The 22,762-nt window shown below is 34.9% G+C and overlaps 2 protein-coding genes across 3 annotated transcripts in view; one reads left to right on the forward strand and one right to left on the reverse strand.

Moving 5' to 3' along the window:
• Positions 1 to 22,762, forward strand: part of Girdin (protein girdin) — a 362,727-nt gene that overhangs the window by 76,615 nt on the left and 263,350 nt on the right. The gene's annotated exons all lie outside the window — the stretch shown is intronic.
• The window catches only part of cpo (RNA-binding protein), a 151,012-nt gene continuing 137,212 nt past the window's right edge, over positions 8,963 to 22,762 (reverse strand). Inside the window, exons 3-10 of the mRNA XM_089703674.1 lie at positions 19,117 to 19,194; positions 18,279 to 18,332; positions 18,036 to 18,098; positions 17,013 to 17,157; positions 16,194 to 16,321; positions 15,084 to 15,265; positions 13,994 to 14,198; positions 8,963 to 13,507 (exon numbers count right to left, since the gene is read on the reverse strand). Coding sequence (XP_089559800.1) covers positions 13,469 to 13,507; positions 13,994 to 14,198; positions 15,084 to 15,265; positions 16,194 to 16,321; positions 17,013 to 17,157; positions 18,036 to 18,098; positions 18,279 to 18,332; positions 19,117 to 19,194 — 894 coding nt within the window. The 3' untranslated portion in view covers positions 8,963 to 13,468. The remainder of the gene's footprint in view (positions 13,508 to 13,993; positions 14,199 to 15,083; positions 15,266 to 16,193; positions 16,322 to 17,012; positions 17,158 to 18,035; positions 18,099 to 18,278; positions 18,333 to 19,116; positions 19,195 to 22,762) is intronic.

Raw genomic sequence — 22,762 nt, forward strand, 5'->3', positions numbered from 1 at the left:
GGGGTTCTGCGGGTTGCTAGCGGGCGAGAGGGGGGAGGGTGACATCGCTCACTGCACACCGCTCACATCTCTCGTCTCCACTGCGCGTCGTCCGCGCACAGCTCACATCTCCGCTTCCATCGCGACATACAAATATTACACATCTCCGCACAGCGATCTCCACTGAAGCTGAGCGGAGAGGAGACGTGTCAATAACTCAATTCTATTGGTTGTTTAAAAAACATCTCCTCTCCGCTCGTCTCGTCTCCGCTTTGGTGGAGTCCCGGCCTTACGCTCTGTTGTATGAACACAAACAAATATAAATAAATAGTTTTACTTTTAACTGCAATGTAATGAAATTAAAAAGCTTTATTTCAATATCAATTTGTTTAATTTTTTATAAAAGTTATTGCTGTAGTATATGTAACAGCAAACCCATCCAGCCAATATTTGTCCTAACATTTTATGTTTTGTTTTCAGAGCAGTACAGGTAAAAGTGTATTTTATGTTTGTTATACTATTATTAATACTTATTCAATAACTTATTTATATTATGTTATATAAATATCTCATACAAGCTGTGCTCCGCGGTTTCACCCGCATTTCTCCGCTCCTGTCGGTCTTAGCGTGATATGATATATAGACTATATAAATGGGCCTTCCTCGATAAATGGGCTATCTAACACCGAATTTTTCAAATCGGACCAGTAGTTACTAGGATTAGCGCGTTCAAACAAACAAACTCTTCAGGTTTACAATATTATTATCAGTATATTATTATAGATGTAAAGTTTTATTTAATATACAAAATATTTATCACATATACTAAAAAGAGGGCAGTAGATTAGTCACATTTACGTATCCATAACAAGGCGCGGACGGCGGTGCGGCACTCAGCAATTCGCAGTTAGTTTTTACTGGCGGTAATTAGGGGCCGATTGCGCACGCTCTCTGTGGAGCTAAAATCTCATGGAAGTGTAATTAATTGAGATACGCCCTTTTGTATAGACTGCAAAGGATTAAAGGGATGTTTGCGGGTCTATAATTTTGGTCTGTGATTGGAAATGTCTTTGATAACATTTAAGTTTGTTTTATTGTTTCAAATAGATATCTACAAGGACAATCTTAATGCACATAATAGGTAGTTTTTTTTAATTCATACCTACGATAATAGGGATTTGAAGGAATCATATTTTTCTTCTTTTGCCGTCTACATTAAAGTTAATTTTAAGAATACTTCACTGCTACTTAATACAATACTATACTACTTTATACACGCTATTTTTATATTAATACAAACTTAATATGAAATCTTATATTATATGTTATACATTCATACAAAAATAAGAATAACAAATTAAGCGCATGTGTAACGTAATTAGCTACGAAGTGGTTTTATATTCAAGCTGGTTTTCTGCATTTAAATATCTACTCTATTTTTAAATAATAAGGGCTCAATTTGCGTTCTCATACTTTTTCTGCTCTGTTGTATCGTTACTAATTCCAGAGATGAGACAAAAATTATATTTCCAGTATTACTTGATATTGGAAACCAGAGCATTTATTTATTATAAAAACTTTTCGCTTACGATTGGATATTCTTTGAATGGAAATTTAAACAATATTTGAATAATTGGAGGATTCCTAGTCGCGGAATTTCATTAAACAAATGTTTTGAGGAGGCTTTCATTTACATCTTTCTATATCCTTCTGGTGTTTCGTGAATTTTATTAATGAAATAATTTCATTTGAGGAAAACGTTTTGGGGTGTGCCATTTAGAATTCCAAAATAATGTTTTTTGTATAACGAGATGAAAAGATTAGCCCATAAAGCATTTCTTGTACAAGCTTTTTTAAGTTTCAAACTAAGTCAAATAACCTCTACTTAAGGATTTAATATTATTTACTTACTTGAATAGTTTTTATAGCGGCTATATTATTAATTTAATAATACTGCAAAGTACTGCATAGAATGTCGAAAAGCTAAAAATATGAAAAAGTTGGTATTGACAAAGAAGAATTAGTTAAAATGTATTGAAATTGCTGAAACCGGCAGAAAGCATAGTTATTAAATGAGAAATAAACATCGTTTTGAAACAACGGGTGCATACAAATGAAAAATTTGACAGGCAATTTTCTGTTGACTGTTTGCAAGAGGAATATCATGTTACTGCAATAAAAAGAATCCGCGTATTTTACAATGTCCGAAACTGCGCTAGTTACGTTATTTGAAACTTGTTTTCTAAACTGTTAATAGTTTTGTAACGTATTCATTCGATTACAGGCTTTATTTGAACGTTGTTTAGCTGTTAGCTCTTGCTGTGTTCCGATTGAACTGAGATAAAGACATATAAAAAAAATGTGATTGAAGAGTAAGTTACATAGAACCGTATTGTTTTGTTATGTTACATAGAACCGTAATACATTGCAGACGTAATATTTTCAGTAAATCAAAGCATTAATTAACGTATATCCTATATAGGTAATAGTGAGTGATTGATTGTATTAACTCGTCTTCTCAGGACGTGGCCGTTTAGGCCTTTGCCTTTGAACTGCTTAGAGATAAGTAATTGAGTAAACCCGAAAATAATAGGTGTGTATATATTAAAAATAAACTGTTGATTATTTATTATTAACCCGACAGGGATCATAATAATAGAACAATTAATGTATCGATCGTTAATCTATTTTTTCCTTGTGTGGTAGGTATAGGTACAATCAAACAATACATTATATGAAATTGTAAGGAATTTATTATATAAATGAAATAGAGGCTTTCTTCTTTTCGTCTGTTTATAATAATTCATTTAAATATCACTTTTATACAAGAGCTTCCACCATAAACTTAAAAATTGAAACTGTGAACTTATTAATATTATGCTACTACAGAATACATTTAATCCTCTTTATGTATGCATGCGTTATTTTTGCGTGCAATTTCTCTTTTTTATGAACAAAACCGACCGTTTTAATCGGAAATACACACAGCAATTCGTGTATTCATCACTATAAAATAGTGAGAACGATTTACAAGTCAACAATTATTATCGTCGAGTAGAAAGATCAAAAGCTATTGACGCTGCGAAATTTTTGTGAATAAACATTGAACGTTCCGAATGTGGATTGGCGTTTCAAATAAAATTCCTCATTAGTTAAAATGTTTCAGTTGCAGTATCCGTGTATTCATGATAGGGGAGCGGCACGTGACGTCACGTCGCGGGCTGCGCCACGCCACTTGATATTCGTGTACACAACACTGCATTTCACCCAAACGCGTACGGGATCCCGAACTTTGTGTTTTACGTACGCTTCTGCCGCTCTTTCACATTTCAAGTCTGTTTTAGTGCTGGTGTTGAACGTTTAGCTTAAGTATTGCTATTTAACCAAAGCACAATATCTTCTGGAATATTCCAGTGCTCTAGACAACTTTAGTCAGATAGTTAAGTGCTTGGTTTGTTCAATACGTGATTATCTTATTGTTTTCCCCTTCCCCTAAATGGTTCTGGTTTCTACGTTTGTGATTTGATCCCCCTTTGGATACCGAGACAGTTCCATTTGATAGGATTTAGATTGTTTTGTAATTTGCCATACTTACCTTGAGAATAAAGGTTTCCTTTTCGTCTTATATTATTATTACACATTACCTAACCATTCTTTTAAATGTATAGCCAACTACACACAATATCCGCAGACCATATTTTATATTTGAGGCTAAAATTTATTAAGCGAATGAGCGAATGTTAGTTTGAACGTAGGAACAATTTTTATCGATTAGCAATGGTAGAATTCAATGAGAGAACTATTAAAGCCATTCAGATTTATTACGAACGTTTACTGCAGTCAAATGAATGTATTAAACGTTTGCGCGCTTTCACTCGCTTACATTGCTTGTGTACATAGGTACATATTAATGTTTTTCATTCGAGCATCAATACCATTTACGCTTACAACGCATTGGTCCTCAATACTTTGTAATAAAAAAGGGAATCTCGTTTAATCAGGCCGCTTTTATTTGCTACATCGACGAGATCCATTCATTTGGAAATTCCAATGTGCACTAAGTGTTATTCAATACGAATTTAATTAAAACAACCGGGTGCGGTCCGGAGCAGTCCACAATTTCAAAACCGAAACATGTAAACAAAGCTTTCCAGTTAACTTCGCTTTTCACTGAGCGCACTTCGTTTTTTTTTCATTTCTCAGTTTGGACTTCATGGCACGGAATCGTTGAATAGAGCTGAACTGTTGAGTAATGTTGGCTTTACTATTTTAGTTGAATAGCCTGCGTTGATGATGTTGTTGCACTTTAAAAGAAAAATATAGGTACCGAAATTGACGAAATGTTATGGTGCTACAGTGAAAATGAAAGATGTTGAGGAAGAATAAATAGTTTGGATTAATCTACTGGATTATTTTTCATATAGCTGATAATTGAAATTCTTTATCTATTTGACAAAGACATAATAAAATAAAATGAAGAAAACAATAAGATTGTTATAATTTCAGGATTTGATCATTTCCTTTTCATTGTTTCGTCTCTTTTTTAATCCCATTAATTTAGTTAGAGACTTGAGAGTATATATTATATACTCATATCATCTTATAACATGTGCAAGATTTAAAATAAATAATTTCATAATTTCTCACAAATTAACTTTATTACCTACATCATTCATAACATGATTCAACTTATTTATTATCTTTTACGGCGAACTTACCGAGTATTTACGGAAATCTTTCACTGCTTATTAAATTCCGCAACTTCAATTTGTTTCATACTAAACAAGCATATGAAAAATAATACTCGTCATGTTCGTGTCATGACTTTTATAGAGAACATTCTTGTGCATTTTCCGCAACTCCAATGTATATAGTTGATTGCAAATACAAGTTTAATTTCATTTGCAAGCGGGAATTCAGAGCTAAATATGTTAAATGTTTACTTTATTTTATATACTTTGTAAACAACGTTGGACGCGACACTGCGTTTCTGTTTGATGTGGCCTCGGCTCATATTTTATTCCGACGATGTTAATCAGCGACGATTTATTATCATTTACTGTTTTTAATGTTTTTGTCTAGATGAAAACCACATTGGATTTTAAAACATATATTGTATTAACGTTTACTCCAGTAGCATTAAAGTGTTAAGAGATTAAACAGCATTATTTTCGGTTTCTGATTTAGTTTTGCTTTGGCCTTTACCGAATTATATGTATAGTAGAGCTTGCTTTAGCATTAAATATAGATACCCGTTAAAAATATCATGGCTTAGTAATGTTTAAACAGCTGTTTATCAACAACAAATTTCAGAAAATCAATTATCCAATTTTCAAACTAATGTAAAATAAACACTCACACACTGCTCTCTATTTCATTAAAGACGGGAAGCCCCTGTTTGTTTAGTTTTAAACTATAGACAAACATCTATCAAAAGATATATTATTTTCACCAGTTTACATTTAATATCAATATTTCTTCATTTGTTATATGAGTAATCATTAACTCACAGGATTAGATAATAAAAATACTAAAAGCTTTAAATATGTATTTAACATTTAGTTAAAAAAAACGGTCAGTTGCAAACGGAAACCCAAACTAAATAGTCTAATATGAAACAATTTAAAATCATTGTGGAGTCAAAGAGAAAATGCTGGTCGGTTAAATTTCTGCTTAGGTTGTAGCGATATCTAAATAGCAGCTAGGTTCTGTTATTATCACGGTTGAAACTCTCAATGGTATTGGAAATGCATTGTGCTGCACTTTCGTGACCGCTACCCTATCTACTGAATTGTGGTTTAGTTGAAATTACTATGAACTCCGTATTACTTTATATCTAATGCACACACACTCATTTTAGACAGTTTGACGCTAATTAACGTCGATCATTTAAACTTTTAGTGCATAGCGTCGCTCGTTCTCGATTTGTTTTTGGGGTACACTTATATATAGGTACGTACAGAGATGTATATGATTGGTATAAAATAGGAGAGCAATATTTAGCACATTATAACAGAATATACAAGTAACTGGTGTAGATGTTTATTATTGGTATAGAGTTGAATATTTGTAAGACATTTAAAGTATTGCGGATTCGATCTTTATAGTTGATATCAAGGTGAGATTTAAGACCAAAAAATGAAATATTTATATTTCTTAAATTTTAAATGTTATGGTAAAACTTTTCCTTGTTTTTTTTTTAATATTACAGCGGTTGAGTATTTCTCTTAACATGATATATTCGTATGTCGGTAAGGATTTAAGAATGGTAAACTTTTTTCTATAAAAATAAGGCTTTTTATTTACCTGGTATAATAGTAAAGGTTCATCTTACTTAGACATATCGATGTTTAACAATGTGTTATCATTTTCCTATATCCAATAATTCAACTTGGCCTGATTTGATTAAATGACCTTAATGAATCAAATTTCCCCAGTAACTATATTTAAGTATAAAACCGAATTTCTGTAGGTATTTCTGAATTTATAACTTCAGTTCCAGCGTATTTGTAAAGTTTTGAGCGTATAAAATATGCAAGCGGGCGAAGCAAGCACAAAAGCTTTTGTGTTGTAATGAAAAATTAAAACTGTGTATTTTTCGAAGTCTGTCCTTCTGTCCGTTTGGTTAATTTGTTCTATAGAAAGCATTTTTTTTCTTTAATGGCGTACATTGAGGTCGTAAACCAAAATAATTTCTTTTCTTATTTAATAGAAAACTGCCTTTGTGTTTGTGAAAGAATTCAAATGATAATATACCTATCCCATTTTATCAATACTTTAACTTTAATTATTGTACATGGTAACTATTTTTAAAGCAAACATTCAAATAACAGTGGACGCCCGATACAAATAACATTATTTGCATTTAAATCAATCATTAGTTCTGTATCACTAGTATTAATTCCATTCTCATTAAAATACGCTATCAATTCAATCCCAATGTTTGAATATTCACATTAGTTTCCACTATATTGGCGGGATTAGGTCAAATTACTATTTGTAATGATGATCCCGGAATATATAATTCACAAAACCCTTGACTGTATAATATAAAGTTTAATTAAAGTGGAACGTACGCATTGCAAACTGCTTAACGAGTGTACAGAATAGAGACCAGGCAATTTGTGAAGTAGACACAGTCCTTTAAAAGTTACCTCTCTCGGGAAACATAACTGAACTCTCAATGCAATGTAGCTACTTCTTATTGTTAGTTAAGCTATTCAGTTCATTGTATGCGGTAAAAATAATGCAGTTGGAATATACTTACACCTATTTCTTTAATTCGAACTGAGAGCGCACTTGCTTCTATTTTGCTGTAGTTAACTTTGGTATAAAAGTCGTTTCTATATGAAGTAATGTAAGTATGCAGTTTTTTTTCTTTATAGTAATATTTCGTATCTCTTATTGCTGTATGTGTTTTTTGTAAAAAATATTGTATTATTTGAATCTCTTGTAAGCTTTTACTTATATGATGTGTAATTATTAGTAGGTAATCATAAAGATTGTAAAGGAAATATAAACTGTTATGATTCTTTAACTGATAATACCGTGGTCCAAAGTCCATTTGTAGGATGCATCAGTGAAAATATACCATACTTACACCATAGTCCTTCAGCATTATCCAGCCAGTCGTTATTCTGCCTTAGCTTACGAACAATATGTAGTAGCAAGACTGTTTTGAATCAAACAGATAATATAAGCTTAATAAAACCCTAAGCGTTTTACAACTTTCAGAGGTCGGTGTACGATTTTTTTCGATTCTATACAAGTTCGTTTATGAAAAACTTATTCAAAGGCGAATATAATATTCACCTGATTTGACGAATTATGGGGTTCTCAGGGTCACTGACCAATAAAGGCGAGGGTGGGTTCGATCCCCGCGACTGGAAAAATATTGCGTGATGAATATTGTTTTTTTGTGTGTGGACATGTATTATATTGTGTTTTTATAACATTGGGTGAAAAAATATTGAGCCATTTATTTATATCTATATTTTCTTCATCACTCTAAGAAACTTCTATATTTTTCCACTTTTAAAGATCTAAAAGTCCACAAACTATTACTAGGTACCCTAGCCCTCGCTTCGCTTTGCCACAGTAATTGACAAACATTTTAAAAGCTTTGATAAATATTAAAAGCTATAATAAAATCAATTCTATAGTGTACTAAAAGCAACCAAATCGTCCATAAAATTTCTATAATCATTAGACATTATAGTCTACTTTTCCCAATATAAATATAACATTTTCTTAAATAGCTTACTATACTTACTTAAGAAGTATATCCATCACAATTTCGTTGTCAAATATTTACTATCAACACGAAACTCCATGTTCCACGATCCACAAGACGTTTTACCTCGCCAACATCCAACTCATTAAGAAAATCCAGAGCAAATTAATTAGCACATAGTGTAACTACGTAATATCACGTTAGCCGAGAAGTGTAAGTTTGGGGATAATGTTATATTAATGCTTCTCCTACTAATTTGCTCGAGGTCTTAAAATGAGGTCACAGTAAGTTCAAATTGTCTAAATAATTACCGCCTCTTGCGGCGACTACGTGTAAGTAAGAAGAGTTTACTGCCTGTGTGTAAACTGTTGCTCTTTTCTGTGTAACATTTTGTTTTATTGAATCTGTTGCAGTTGCAGGCTTTTAGTATACAAATTTGTAGAATCGGTTAAGTAATTACTTCTTTCCCCTTTGACTTTTTTACTATCATTTTTAAGTATTGAGATATTGACTTATTTATTTTTCTCTTTTGCCATGTTGAATTTAAGAGTAAATACTTAAATATTTTTAAAATAATGAGGCGCCTGCAGGGCGTGTTGTTGTATATCTTACCCTCCCCTTTGTACAACTTAACCACTCCATCTATCGCTAGTTAGGGAACTCAAATATTCATAGAGTAATACGAAAAGGTTTTAGTACACATTTCCAGTGTGAAGGGCCGATTGAACTATCGCAAAGAAACAAGAGTCATAATTTCTCACATAATGTTTATTCCCAATCTTTGGACCCTATAATGCTTTAAAACTAATCATAACATAAATACAACACTGCCATAAAATAAATTATCATCAAAAGTAAGAATTCATAGCGATTTACCCGCAATAGTCTACGTCGTCTATGTAAAACCAATTTGTTTAAACATTGATCTTAATATATTAAAGAATTATAATAATTGATAAAACTCGTTTTACAAGAGGACGTATCGAAGCATCTCTACAAAGCAAAAGTCAAAGCTCAACCGTCAATAATATAATTATTCTAATCTCGGTTATCCTAATCTAGACACATATTAATATTAATTACTAGATTTCAATATTACAAAGAGGTTGACAAAATAACGAACAAGTTCTCTAATAAATAACAGATCTCATATAAGAAAAATATTAAAAGTAGACTCTTTGATTGTACTCACTCAGATTGAGAGAAATGAAAATTTGTACAATCAGCGAAGATTTATTAGCTCTGTTCAGATTTCAATTTGGAGACTGATCGGCGCCGAAAACGGAGGGATGTACGAATAAAAACTTCCATTGAGGATCAGCTCAAATTTATTTGAATTAACAATGACGTCTCCAATGCGACAATAGTCAATGAAGTAAGAAACGAAAATTAATGAACATCTATAAAAGTCATAATAATGATACAATTAAGCTAAATTTATCACTATTTTTACAATGTCATTATGTTTTTTTTTTCTTAAACCACAATAACACTTTACCATTGCTCTAAAAGCTTTAAATAATCCAAGTCACACAAATCTAACAATTAACCACTAATTTAAATATTTTGTATGATTTTGCTCGATATACAAATAAGTTTTCAGAGACGTTATCTCGCGTCACCGAACTTTTAAAAGAAACACGTTCATTAATACTGAATATGAAAGCGAACATTTAGAAATTATTTTAGTAATTAAGCCATTTGATTAGCCTATAATAACAATAAAAATAACATTAAGACTATTTGCGATAAGTTTAAATAATAATTAAAAAAATTGCGCGACACTACTCGGGTACTATGTCAACCATATTTCGAAAACATAATCTAATCGCATGATAACTCTCTCCGCGTGCGAAAACAACACTTAGTATGTATTAAATACTCCGAACGATTATTTTGTTTCTTTATGCTATTCATATGTATTTCTTACGTTAGTTATTAGCTAATTTTATTAAGGGGCACAGAATTGATATGTTTCCGATGCACGGCGTTTGTGTGATACCGCTTCACTTAACCTACGTTGCAAGGCGATGCTACACCCCTAGCCCTACCCTATCACATGCGGGCCAATGTCACGCGGCTCAGTCGACACGCTTCCGCTCCACTCGATGTCGCAAACAAACATACATTATTCATCGCATCGCATTCACCCGTTTGTTCACCGACTAATTCGATCTTCGCTAAATAATTCCGTTCCGTACAAGCTGAAATATTCAAGGTGAAATTAGCCGCCAAGCGAGAACTCCGTTAACGTAAAGTCGATACCGTTAGCGTGACATGTAGCCGATTGCATCGCGAGAAGTAGACAAGGATACAGAATAAACGTCTCTATGAAACCGTTTGATTATCTCTAATTACATTAATATTACACGATGATATGTATCGAGTAGTCCCGCAATAGGTGACGTAGCCGTGCCGCAGCCACTGGACGTCTCTTACGCTACAGAGTGTTGGACGGAATCTTGCGGCGCCGGCGACCGCTGCGGAACGCAACTACACGCATACAAGATTATCAAATACGAACATTACTATTAGAGATGGAACATTTTAATCATGAAAGACTTGAAAAAAATACTGTAAACTGTGCTCTTAAACTTGGGTAAGTGTGCGTAAACGTTGTAATAGAAATTACTATTAACTCACACTTAATCAACATTAGGAACATGCATACACTCAAGGATGGATAACGAGAAGTTTTACAACAATAGCCTCTATGAAAGCGAGTGACAGGTATAAAAGTTTCGTTGTATTTCAAAAGTTGCGTGAGCGGTCACCGTGGCCGGAGGTATGGGAGATCGCTACTACACTATTACACAATCACTTACATACGAATTAGCATTACAATATATCGAATTAAATAAGTAAACATTGACTTAGTACATACAATAGAAATGACAGCGATTTAACGATTTTTTACATACTCAAAAGGTTTTCGTCACAAGAATGTTGTCTGGCGAAGTGATGTAGCTTATAATACAAACCACAGATAATTTATAAACTATTTATATATTAGTAGAGAAAAACGCAGATCATTATAAGTGATATTCAAAAAAGGTTTTCCTTATAAGGTACATGCCTCCGCCCAGGTCTCCGGTGTAGGAAATTGGAATATTTTATATCTCTCATTCCCGCCAGTACGTGCGCCTACAAATAATGTTTGGTTCGTTCTGAGGTTAGTATTAAAGTTATGTAAATCGCTTATCTTTGGTGTATACGCCATGACGTTCGGTATGTTACACATTTATCGATCACAATAAACAACGTATAAAATTTTGCTAAGTTTTCTTTTAAAAATTGACAATATTTCTATATATATTGACTAAGATATTTTCATAAGAATTCACTTACAGAAAATTCAACACGACATGTACACATCGAATTGTCGCGTCAATTTTGTCAGAACATCCGAAACCTTAATATTAGCCTATGCAGGGATATATTTTTTTTTTACTTTTTTTATATAATTTTTACATGTTACAGCAGAATACGTTTCTAGGCAACTATAATATAACATTAAGATTTTATTTTTGGTTTATTGCTATGTCAGAACGAAATGTACTTTCTCGTCACCGCGTTAGACATTTAGGTAACTGAGTCCATTCGCCTGCGACACTCAACTAGCTAAAAATAAAAATATATTAATTTTTTTCATTTCAGTTACACCTAACACTCCAGTAATTTAACTTCATTACTTTGTTGAATTATTATGTATGAATAACTTTATTAAATATTAATGTAACTATGCTGATCGTCTACAATAAATACCCTTACCTAATTAATATAGTATTGACCTAAAGGTTACACAGTAAAAGTATCTACTATTTGTTTAATAAGATTATTACCAAGAAGCTCGTCAAAGCATGCAAGTAGAATAATCATTTCACTATTCAGCATGGCGAGTCGCCAGTTAATTACGTCTAACATTACGATTACATTTATTTATTTAATCTTATAAGGCCAATGCTAAATTCTCGCAACACTGAACTGATCTCGACAACACCGCATCGTATACGAGAGATAACAGACACACACAAGAAAGGTTGAACATAACTCGTGGAAAAAGTTTTGCAAGGCACAAGACATAAGTACTTAAAACAAGAATTGAGTTATAGAGCAAGTGAAATATTGAGGGGTCTAAATGTTAATGTTTACACAGTGGTTAAGTACGATCCGATCGATCGAGCGACTAAAAGCGACCAGTAGAGTTCCTCTTTGGTTTTCACTAGTTCTAAAACTTGTAACAGAATGATACGATGCAAGTGGTCCCGAAGTCGGGCTTCGAGAGTTCAGAATCGTATTGCACTTCACAGTAAGCGGCACCAAGGGGCGTCACTATCTTATTACTTTTACGTTTATTGCATATATCCATTTACACATAGAAAGGATCGAAAGACCAACACTAAAGTGCCAGCGCTTTAACGAGTGTTCGAACATTATAAAAATCACTAAGAAAAGCATTAGGTAAATATAATTTGAAATAGTCATGAAATTCATTTAAATATACTAATATTATCGAGACTAAAACAAAAGTATCGTTATTTATTAAAATACAACTTTTATTAAAAATCATTCAACTTGAAATATTTATTTAACAAAACGTAATCTTTCTATGAAGGGCACCTTTGGTTTTTAGCTTATTCGAATGAGATATATCCTAAAATGTTTTATTTCTGATATTACTCTACAGTCATAACAAATCCTCTCAGTTGAATACTTCGGCCTAGAAACATACAAAACATTCCCATACAATAAGTTAGTTGTAAATAAATCTAATATTACACAAAAAAGAACATTATACATTAAACATAGTTCATCAAAAAAAATAATTTTATATATTAAAATATTTCATTGCAAACGGTAAACAATAAAAGTGGAATGTTAATTAATAAAATAAATCTTTTATGCTAAATTTGGTATCAACATAATACACCACCCTCTGACGCTGGTACTAGTAAAACATAAACATACAGAAGACGAGCACACGTAGCATACATATTAATTATTATTTCAAGTCCAACATTCTAAAGTCAAATTTAAAGAAACGGAGTAAGAATACAATTTCAAAGAAGAACAGTTAGGATTTTGACTTTAGAATGTTTGGACTTGATTTATTGTAAGTTATACGATGGATATGTGAGATTGCTTGTGCGAGCTCCATCTTCCATTGCCGTGTTTCTGGGTTGGATATGGTTCAGAGGATAAAGATTGCGCGTCCCTCAGTGAGCTGGTTGTCAAGTGCCGAGAGCCACGAACGAACTAATGCTGTTCGACCTCTTCTCCCCCTTTGGCTCCCTGCTAATAAAAGAAAACTTTAGACATCGAAAACTTTTGCTAAATCTTTATTTAATTGCATTCAACAGTACTCGATACGAAGCGGTTTAGTTTAGAACTATGTGCACGGTGCGAGTGATTTTATTTCAGAGACGATACTTTATAAACTTTGGAATCCTTATAACTTCGGATCGAATAAACATCACGTACTTTTAAAAGAGACGTGGAGTCCAAAGAGTTTTGTTAATTTTTATACCACACGGTTTTATGAGAACTGGATATTTTTAATTATGATTAATTACAATGTAAATCGATTGTAGCAATACGAAACAGTGTAGTATTTTAAGAGGCAGGTGCGGATACGGGTTCCCGTCAGGTGGGGTAAATTTTCAATATCGCGCAAGGAGATCGGTTTTATGAAGAAATATTGCGTAATTAAGTTTGAAGGGTGGAGGATTGCATCGGGCCCGTATCCGCGCCTGCGCATTAGCAAACGGTGCGCGTGCATACTTCATGTGCGAGTATCCAGCCGTTGTGAGCCAACTTATGCCTCGCGTATTCGAGATGTATCGGCCCCTCCGAGCTGAGAAGCAGCGCGCCCTGCAGCCGGGCCATGGCGCCCGCCGCTTCGCTTGCGCTAACGAAGTCGACGAAGGCCACCGGGCCAGAACCACCTCCACCGGTCAGAAGCCGCAAACGCGAGAACCCCGGACAGCTGCCATCATTATAATGTGCCCACACTCGTATCCCCTCTCGCCTCGTGTGTTGCATGTTCGACTATGTACTGAGGTCTTAAGGATGCCTCTTGTGCCAGTGACTTCTCGGCCAGTGATGCCGATATGTATTTGATTATATGAAGCCGAATTAAATGACGGGACAAAGCGCGCTTGTAAACTAGTATAGGCCGTTACGAATGTGTATAGTTAATACGTTGCAAAATAAATTTAAATCATATCTGAAGCGGACTAATTTGATATCGACTGATCAAAAATAAATTTGGAATAATTGTTTGTCGTGACAGTGCAATGCGGTCAGTATATAGTAATGTGATCATCGGTGCTATCAGCTATGTAACGTGTACATATAATGTTGATGTCATGCTAGAGGTGATACGGGTGCAGGCTTATATCTCGCGCAAACTAAGAATATTTACTTGGTCATTCTTCATGTTTGTGCGAGATGATCGAGATAATTATTTGAGTCCAATACTGGAATCTCGTGATACTTGGTGCAACATGCACTGTGAAAGACACATCATACGTTAATAAAATTATTCTTATATTGCATAGTTATAATTTTGTATATATGCCGTGTGGTCATGCAGACTTCGTGGATAAGGTGGATATCAACTGGAAATTTTTATAATAAATAATATGTACCACTTTTTATATACAATACAATCGATTCTTATAAAATAAATATAGCATCTATAAATTAATACTTTCCAAAATACCCTATAGACTCACTATTTCAAATAAACCTTACCTCCAATTTATCATTAAATATTTTACAATTTAGAACAATTTTCTATCTAGTGAAAACAAAAAGTATATCTGCGAGACGTTTCCAGTTGACTCCATAGATCTGCTACGGTGCGTACCTGCTGAATATCTCCTTGAGCTCGTGTTCAGACACGAACTGGCCGAGGTTGGCGACGAAGAGCGTGGAGCAGGGCGGGTGCGGGGTGTGCGGGTGCGCGGGGTGCGGGTGCGCGCCCACCGCGGCGCCGGGCGAGCCCAGCGCGGGCGCCGGCAGCACGCACGCGCCCAGCGTCAGAGGGGTCTGCACAGATACGATTGTATAGATGAATGCCAGTAGGTATACAGGGTGACTGGTAAGACTTCAGACGCATTTTGACAGGAGCTTCTTCTCATGAAACTGAACAACTTTTGTTCTACAACTTTGCTGAATTCGTAGAAAAAAATTTGGCGAAGCGAAGTCCAATTTTTTTTAAGAATTCAGCAAAGTTGTAGAACAAAAGTTGTTCAGTTTCATGAGTAGAAGCTCCTGTCTAAATTCGTCTAACGTCTTACCTTTCACCTGGTATAATAAGTAGGTTTTAAACTGTATTTTCAAATGAAATCTACTATATAATATAAAAAATGTATAATCTATATATTACATTTTTTTTTTATAAAAACTCTTTGATAAAAGGCTTTGTGTTATCACATAATAGTTAGAGGTTGTTCAATCAATGTATAGTATAACCGCCATTTAACTTAATCATACAGAATTCTGGCAATTTCCTTGGATTCAGTGCGCTACAGTTTGCGTTTATAAATGTACAACTAAAATTATTATTGGTAAATCCAACATGCACATTCATAGCGCTTCATAAACAGGTATATGAAAATTTATTTTTTCGTCCTTTGAAACATTTAAAGTAAAGAAAAATTTGAGGGCGTTGCTAAGTGCTACGCCATCCATCAATATTTGCTAGACAATCCTAACCAGAATGATATATCATTTTAAAATAGACGATGTTGTGTCGATGGATGGGATTGTGATTATTTTCTATAGCTTTTATATGCATTTTCTCTTCATACGTCTAAGATTATGTGTAAATGCACACATTATTTTCACCTTTATAAAATATTTGGGCAAAATTATTTTTTATTTGGATCTAAAATTAACATTTGTGTTTCAGAGAACATAAAATACTCACGTGGTGTGGCCTATCGGCGGCAGCTAGTCAGAGGTAGGAACGCACGGGCGCCATCTGTGGGTGGATGGCGGGATGGACCAACCCGTGCGACAGCGTCGGCAGCTCCCCTCCGTAGGCCAGAGGGTGATGCCACAGTTCAGCTCCGCCACCCGGAAAGAATGGGCTGGCTAAGTCTGCACACATGGAAAAATGTTACCACCGAAACCCTCACGTAAGATCCAGTAAGAAATTCAGGCATATTTACAAAATCATTGACATGTTTTCATTATGTTAGCTAAATATTCCCCCATTTTCCCATTCTAACCTGAACGTGACTAATCATGAAAACATGTGTTCAGAAAGTTTATAGTATATAGCAGTAAAGAACCCGACAGATCGACTGATAGGTAATAGCTTCGCGGAGCCAGGCTTTGCGTGGTACGTGTAAGCGATTACAGATACTTGCCCAAACTTGCGTTCGCTCGACACGATATTTCGTCATTGTATTCTTTGTCATGTAACATTTAAATTACATGTAGTTTTAACGATGCATTTACGATTAACGGAAAAACAAAGACTTGATAGAAGGGAAAATATATTCAGAAACATGGCTTTAGGTGCACGAAATGTTAGGGAAGAGTGGTAGTGAAGGAAGACGGGTAAAGTTTTTGTTTTCCCATTTCCTAACCTGACACAATAGTACCAAGAAAGTTTCATAAATTATAATAATGTAAAAACAGAATAATTTGTTTTCAAATTGCTGTATTTGTATAAATTGTATAATGCTTATTCGGGATGTTATGCAAAGAGTAGTTAGATTCTTGGTGCTAGGGTAGTAGACGATCGAGCGAACGCGGGGCGGTGTGTGCATACGGCGGTACTTACGTCCAGTGAGTGGGTGCATCAATGCGGGGTGTGCAGCTGGCGCGGCTGTGGCAACGGCCGGCTTCGGCTTGCTGACCTTCGTGTTGCTTTTAGCGAACTCCAGCCGAATCGTTTGCGGCATGTCGGGGTCGAACCGGACGCCCTGCTGTGAACAGCCGCGAGCGGTGCGGCGCTCCGATATAATGACGATGGAACGTTCGTATGCCGCTTGCCCGAGTGGACGGTATCCACAGGGGAGGCAGTGATAGTCGCGTGTTGGGATATAAAGGGACTACTCTAGAATAACTGATTGTTTCAGGAACGAGTACTCTCGGTATGTTCTACGTAATTGTTCCACAATCTGGAAGGGGAATATCGAATCGAAATGCAACTGACGTAGTAATTTTGTAATTTAGATTTTCGCGCCTGCGCCTGCTTTTGTGCCGAACACAGTGCTCGGGGTGGGACATCAAACCCTGTCAAACAGTGACATGCAGTTGCGTATATACACCGCTTAATCGATCACACTCCGGAGTCAGGCTTAGTGACCCTGACTCGATGACTCGACGTTGGCAATTCGACGTGTGCATGGATTTAGCATATTAAACTTACGATGCGGTTACTCGGAGACGGGAAAATGTTATTTCAAGTCTACGATGAGAATATTAACTATAGTGCGTATTGGCTGTGTTGAGGCATGTGATGAGAAGAGGTTTTAGTAACACCGTGCTGTTTCGTTTTAGTATTTACAAATAGCGTAATCGCTCTGGTGTTTCTATCTCGATCTATGCAGAGATTTTGTTGTGACTTTGTTTGTGTTTTAAGCGATTCGTTTAAGGCAAACTTTTTGTACGTGACACTCTCACACTATGTGTTAATTGCTATCTATATGGAGAGTTGTACTCTTTCTGTAACCAGTGTTGTTGTTTATTTGAATGTATTCCATCATATCGTTTTAGTTTAAGATCACCTATATAAAGGATTAATATAGCGTAGTTATTTTATATTGTAATTTGCAAAAATGTAAAATGTATCGGAACCAACCTGAAGGTCTTGTTTAGCAGCCTCGGCTCCAGCACGAGTGTGGAACGTCACGAAACCCACGGGCTGTAAGAAACCCTTCAGTCAATATATATTTATTTAATCAAATATAAAATATATTATTTATTTTGAAACTATATCTGTTTTTCAGAATAATGTATATAGATTGATATCTGTTTTAATTGAAATAGTTCATCCATAAAATGAATTCATTGTACTAAACAAAAATTTTATTAATTAACTCACCGATGCTGTCTTTCCATTTTTGCTCGTAACCTTTAAGAGAGAACCTTCGTATCCCTGCAAAACAATACAAATTAATTAGATACATTGACCTGACTGTCCTAATATATAAATCGATGTTTCAACATCACGATAGTTATGTCTTAGCATGATTTAGTGAAATTCGGTTCCGACGAAATACATTTAGCCGATCAAAAATGGTACCGGGTCGTGCCAGGTACCTTTATGAACACGCTATCCAACCCTCGTATTAACTTTAGGAAGTATGATAGCCGCGGTGCTATCCGTGCCAGCCGAGTATCGAGTAATCCCCCTTATCGATACACTGAATCGATTCAATCCGAATATTACGTATCGGGGCATGACATTTGATATTTACGACGTCGTAATCCAAATCGAGCTTTACGAAGTCGCGTGACGGGTGACGAGAAAGCCCTCTTCATATTTTTGTGCAAGAATATGTACCTGATTTTAAATAAAATATGCTCCACTATTTGCTTTTATGAATTGTAGAGTTTTATCAATACTCGATATCTCATAAGGTATACGTTACACGTTTGTGAATTTATTCTAACTGGTAATTTTTATCTGAAGAATTCATAACATTTTTTCAATTACAGTCTTGTCTAGACAGACTATCACGATTAATTTAATATTTCTGAACACCTAAGAATCTAAAAATTTCCATCTCCATATTATAAATATTGTCTTGTTCAATTCTCATAAGCTCATAAACTTATTACAGCGAGTGTATAATGAGCCAAAATTTGCGTTAACTGGCAGCAAATATGTGCCGTGGCACGTGCGGCATACAAGCCATTGTTTCGAGTTCCAAACTTACCTCATATGCCCGAAACAGCAGATACAATTCCCTCGGCTTCGCGTCCATGGGCAGCCCGCTCACGAACAACGTCCGCACCTGCAACCAAACATTTGTCTTTCACTTTCCTTGTATTACATAAAGTTTTGAGCCATACAATTAACCGTGTATGAAGCTACGCTGTGATTGTATTAAATTACCCCCTAATTTTGGCAACTTTGTTTGAAAAAAAAATCTCTTATTTCAATAGAAATGGCTTTGCCTTATCGTTCTGCTCGATCCACGTCCTTTCCTATACTCCTGTCCTGATAGGCTTAGCCCCTAGAGGATAGTGTGATTACTTTAATACATATTTTACTACAGTTTCCCCTCAGTCTCGCATATAAACCTGTGTTAAAAATATCAAAACAATATTCATTAACGCAGGCTAAAAATTAATAATTGTAATTAATTATCCACCGCTTGTCAATTCGCACACAAAAGCGCGCGATCTTATAGAGGCGGTCTATTTTCCTCTTTCCACTTTGTAAACGTTTCAATGCATTAATTCGGCGGGTCCATTTAATGAAATAAAACAGCGCTCGTAATGGTGGCGCGATTTGGCGCGTGCGGGAAATGGAGATTAATTGCTGGTAGCACCGGCCGCGGGTAGGCGCCATCTTGTTGTGCACCTTATTTATGCGTCTGACTTTTTATACGTTTCTTCCACTTAAAAAATCAGTTTTAACGATGAATGCCACTTTCGATCTTAATCTTTATTAGTGAAATTGTTGTTGTTATAACTACGATGGTACCTAGTACCTACCTATAGTATCGACAATGACATGAGCGATATTAATTTCTACATGTAGGTATGATACACCTACTTGAATGAGGGTTAAATCTGACGTGTAAATGGAAAAATCCCAACAGCGAAAAAAATAATAAAGATACGAATGTAACCATAACCGAAACCCGAAAACCGATAATAAGTGTGCTTTGAGAGGCATTTTTAAAAACATATTTTGTTGAGGTTATAGCACTCGGCGGCAAGGGTGGCCTCTCGTATATATTTTATCGTTTCCGTGTCCGGTCAGCAGCAGAATGTTGGACCTTTATGTCGGCTATTTTCCACTCGGCTGAACGGGGATTCCCGTATCGAGGATATGTGATATTTTACTTGCGAAATTTTTAATATTACCGTGCAAGGCTTGAGAATTTACAGCATATATGATTCAGGCATAAATCCCCAGTTATTGCTCGTTGTTTAATAGAATTGTGTATGCAGCGAGGTAATTTCGTATATTTTTCATAAAAATCTGATCTCCATAAGTTTTGCTGTTTACATTTAACATTTAAATAATTACTATCTACCTATTAGTAAATTTTTGTTATAGGTACTGTAAAATACAGTTCGCTGAATGAGGTCACTGAAGTATTTAATATTATTAAATATCAAAGAGGCCATAATACTATCTATAAACCCAAACATCCCAAATCCTTTTATAATCCAGCACGATTGAAGGCCACAATCACAAAGCGCTCCAATTCCCAAAGCCCACAGCATAATGACCACTCCGTGTGTCAACTGTAATCCAACAGTTAAGCATTGAAAACACTTGGCGCCGTCAAACACTCGTACATTCTATTATAAATCACAGAGAAGCACTGGCGGCCGGTCAGTCTGAAAATGCGCCCTCCATGTCGACCATTTTACACTCCGGTGCGCTCGAATCCCCTCACTATTGAGTTATGTTTCATACTCGCGCCGAGAAAAGAGGAAAATTTCTAGAACCAACACTAGGGTTTTGTCTGGGAAACTTATTATCATGTTGCACAATGTTTCTAGCTCATGAAATTCAACGATTTAACTAAATATTATACGTTCAACTTCCAGCGTTGGTGTATAAATTGTTTAGTTTCTATTATATTTTATTCTTAAATGATTATATTCTTTACTTTGCGGTCGGGGATATGTATAGTAAGTATACACACTACACAAATATAGTCATGCGTGTTTTAAAATATGTATAATAATTATTGATGTAAAAGTTATTTCATATTTCGTAGCAAAAGATAAATACAACAATTACTTCTAATTCATCTTACAGTTGTAAATACAAAATAAAATAGAGATGAAATTTTTTTTATTTTTCGAGTAAAATGCTTATCTCAATTTTACGGTGAAGCGAGTTTGAAGGAAGGAAACGAATATTTGATCCGTTTTGGGAATAGATAACGTCTACGGTTGACATTAATGCGGTGAAAAGTACGCGTTTTATATAACGCTCGCAATACAAGAGCCGTAAAAATATTGCGTCTAGCTGTTTACTTTCAGCTATAAATAAAACATGTTTATTGACATAGATATTGAAGTTATAAAAGAAGGAATATCTACGTGGTCAAAGTATTTCTATAAAAAAGCCCTCAATTGTATTGTAAGAATTGACTGCTTTATTATTAAGAAGGTTTCATAAACCATCTGTAACCTATTCTACTAACTCTAATAAAACTAGAAAAGGTATACTCAAAAATGAAAAATGCCAACGTGACATTTAGTTAAAAACAACATGGCGCCGCGTTTCGCAACGTTTATTACAGTGCTACTGAATAAAACATATTCTATTTTATCATCTAGCGACATTCAATAACGCGCTGAAAATAAATGTAAATAAAAAGAATAAAGGTGCACGCACACGATCGATCGCGCCGGCTTGCAGCGGGCCGAGTGGAGCGGAACGACTCGGGGCACTGCACATCGAATTTATCATACGTCCGTGGTGTACACATCTTTTCGAGTGAAAATGTCATCTATTTAATATGCGGGAATTGGCTATTAATATAGATAATAAATATTAGAAGGGACAACTGTTATAAACATATACCTATTATGAGTATGGTTTATATGTAAAATCTAGCTCATCATTTGATCTATCATTATATCTATCATTATATTTCCGGCAAGTAATTAAAAAAGGTTTCTCGTAAAAGCAGCTCAAAATTGTATAACACGAAAGGTAAACCCCGTTACCAACACAATAACGGTAACAGGTAAAGTCAACACAGAAAGCCATCCAATCAATATTCGCATTCTGCTTAACAAAATGACCTCATTCGTTCGGAAAACACAAATAATTGAAAACGGCATTTCGCGACGAACAGAAAGTTAATCAAATTGAGTCAGGCCTGTCGTGACCCTATTGTCGGGTATCATTTCCACGTGCAAAAGGGCTGTAATGAAAAAGCCTTCGCATTCAGCACCGCGAGACAAAGGAAATTGAAATTAACTGTCCGCCGACTGGTCAATAAGACGTCGCTGCTTCAGCGGTATTGCCCATCATGCTACACGGACATATTAGTTTGTCGTTTGTTCATTTAATTAAGCAATTATGACTCGACCTTATTAAATTGCGTTGATAAATGTAAACGAAACGCTTTTCGGTATTATTGTTGTTATCTGTGAAATACCTAACCTCCGTACCTAATTTCATAAAATTTACCTACTAAAATTATTTATTGAATAATTATAAGAGTATCTTTGATTAAAAGAATACGATATATAGATATGATTAAGTTATTTTAAGAAAGAATTACAACAAATTAGGTATGACATAATTTGTTTAGATAAAATGTACCATGTATGTTTCGCACATGTACCGAAGTTTTATTTGGCAAGGAATAATGCGTC

The sequence above is a fragment of the Colias philodice genome, chromosome 14 (assembly GCF_061535455.1).
Source record: "Colias philodice isolate Cphi_HAF_F1 chromosome 14, ilColPhil1 Martin Lab GWU primary, whole genome shotgun sequence".
Classification (NCBI taxonomy): domain Eukaryota; kingdom Metazoa; phylum Arthropoda; class Insecta; order Lepidoptera; family Pieridae; genus Colias; species Colias philodice.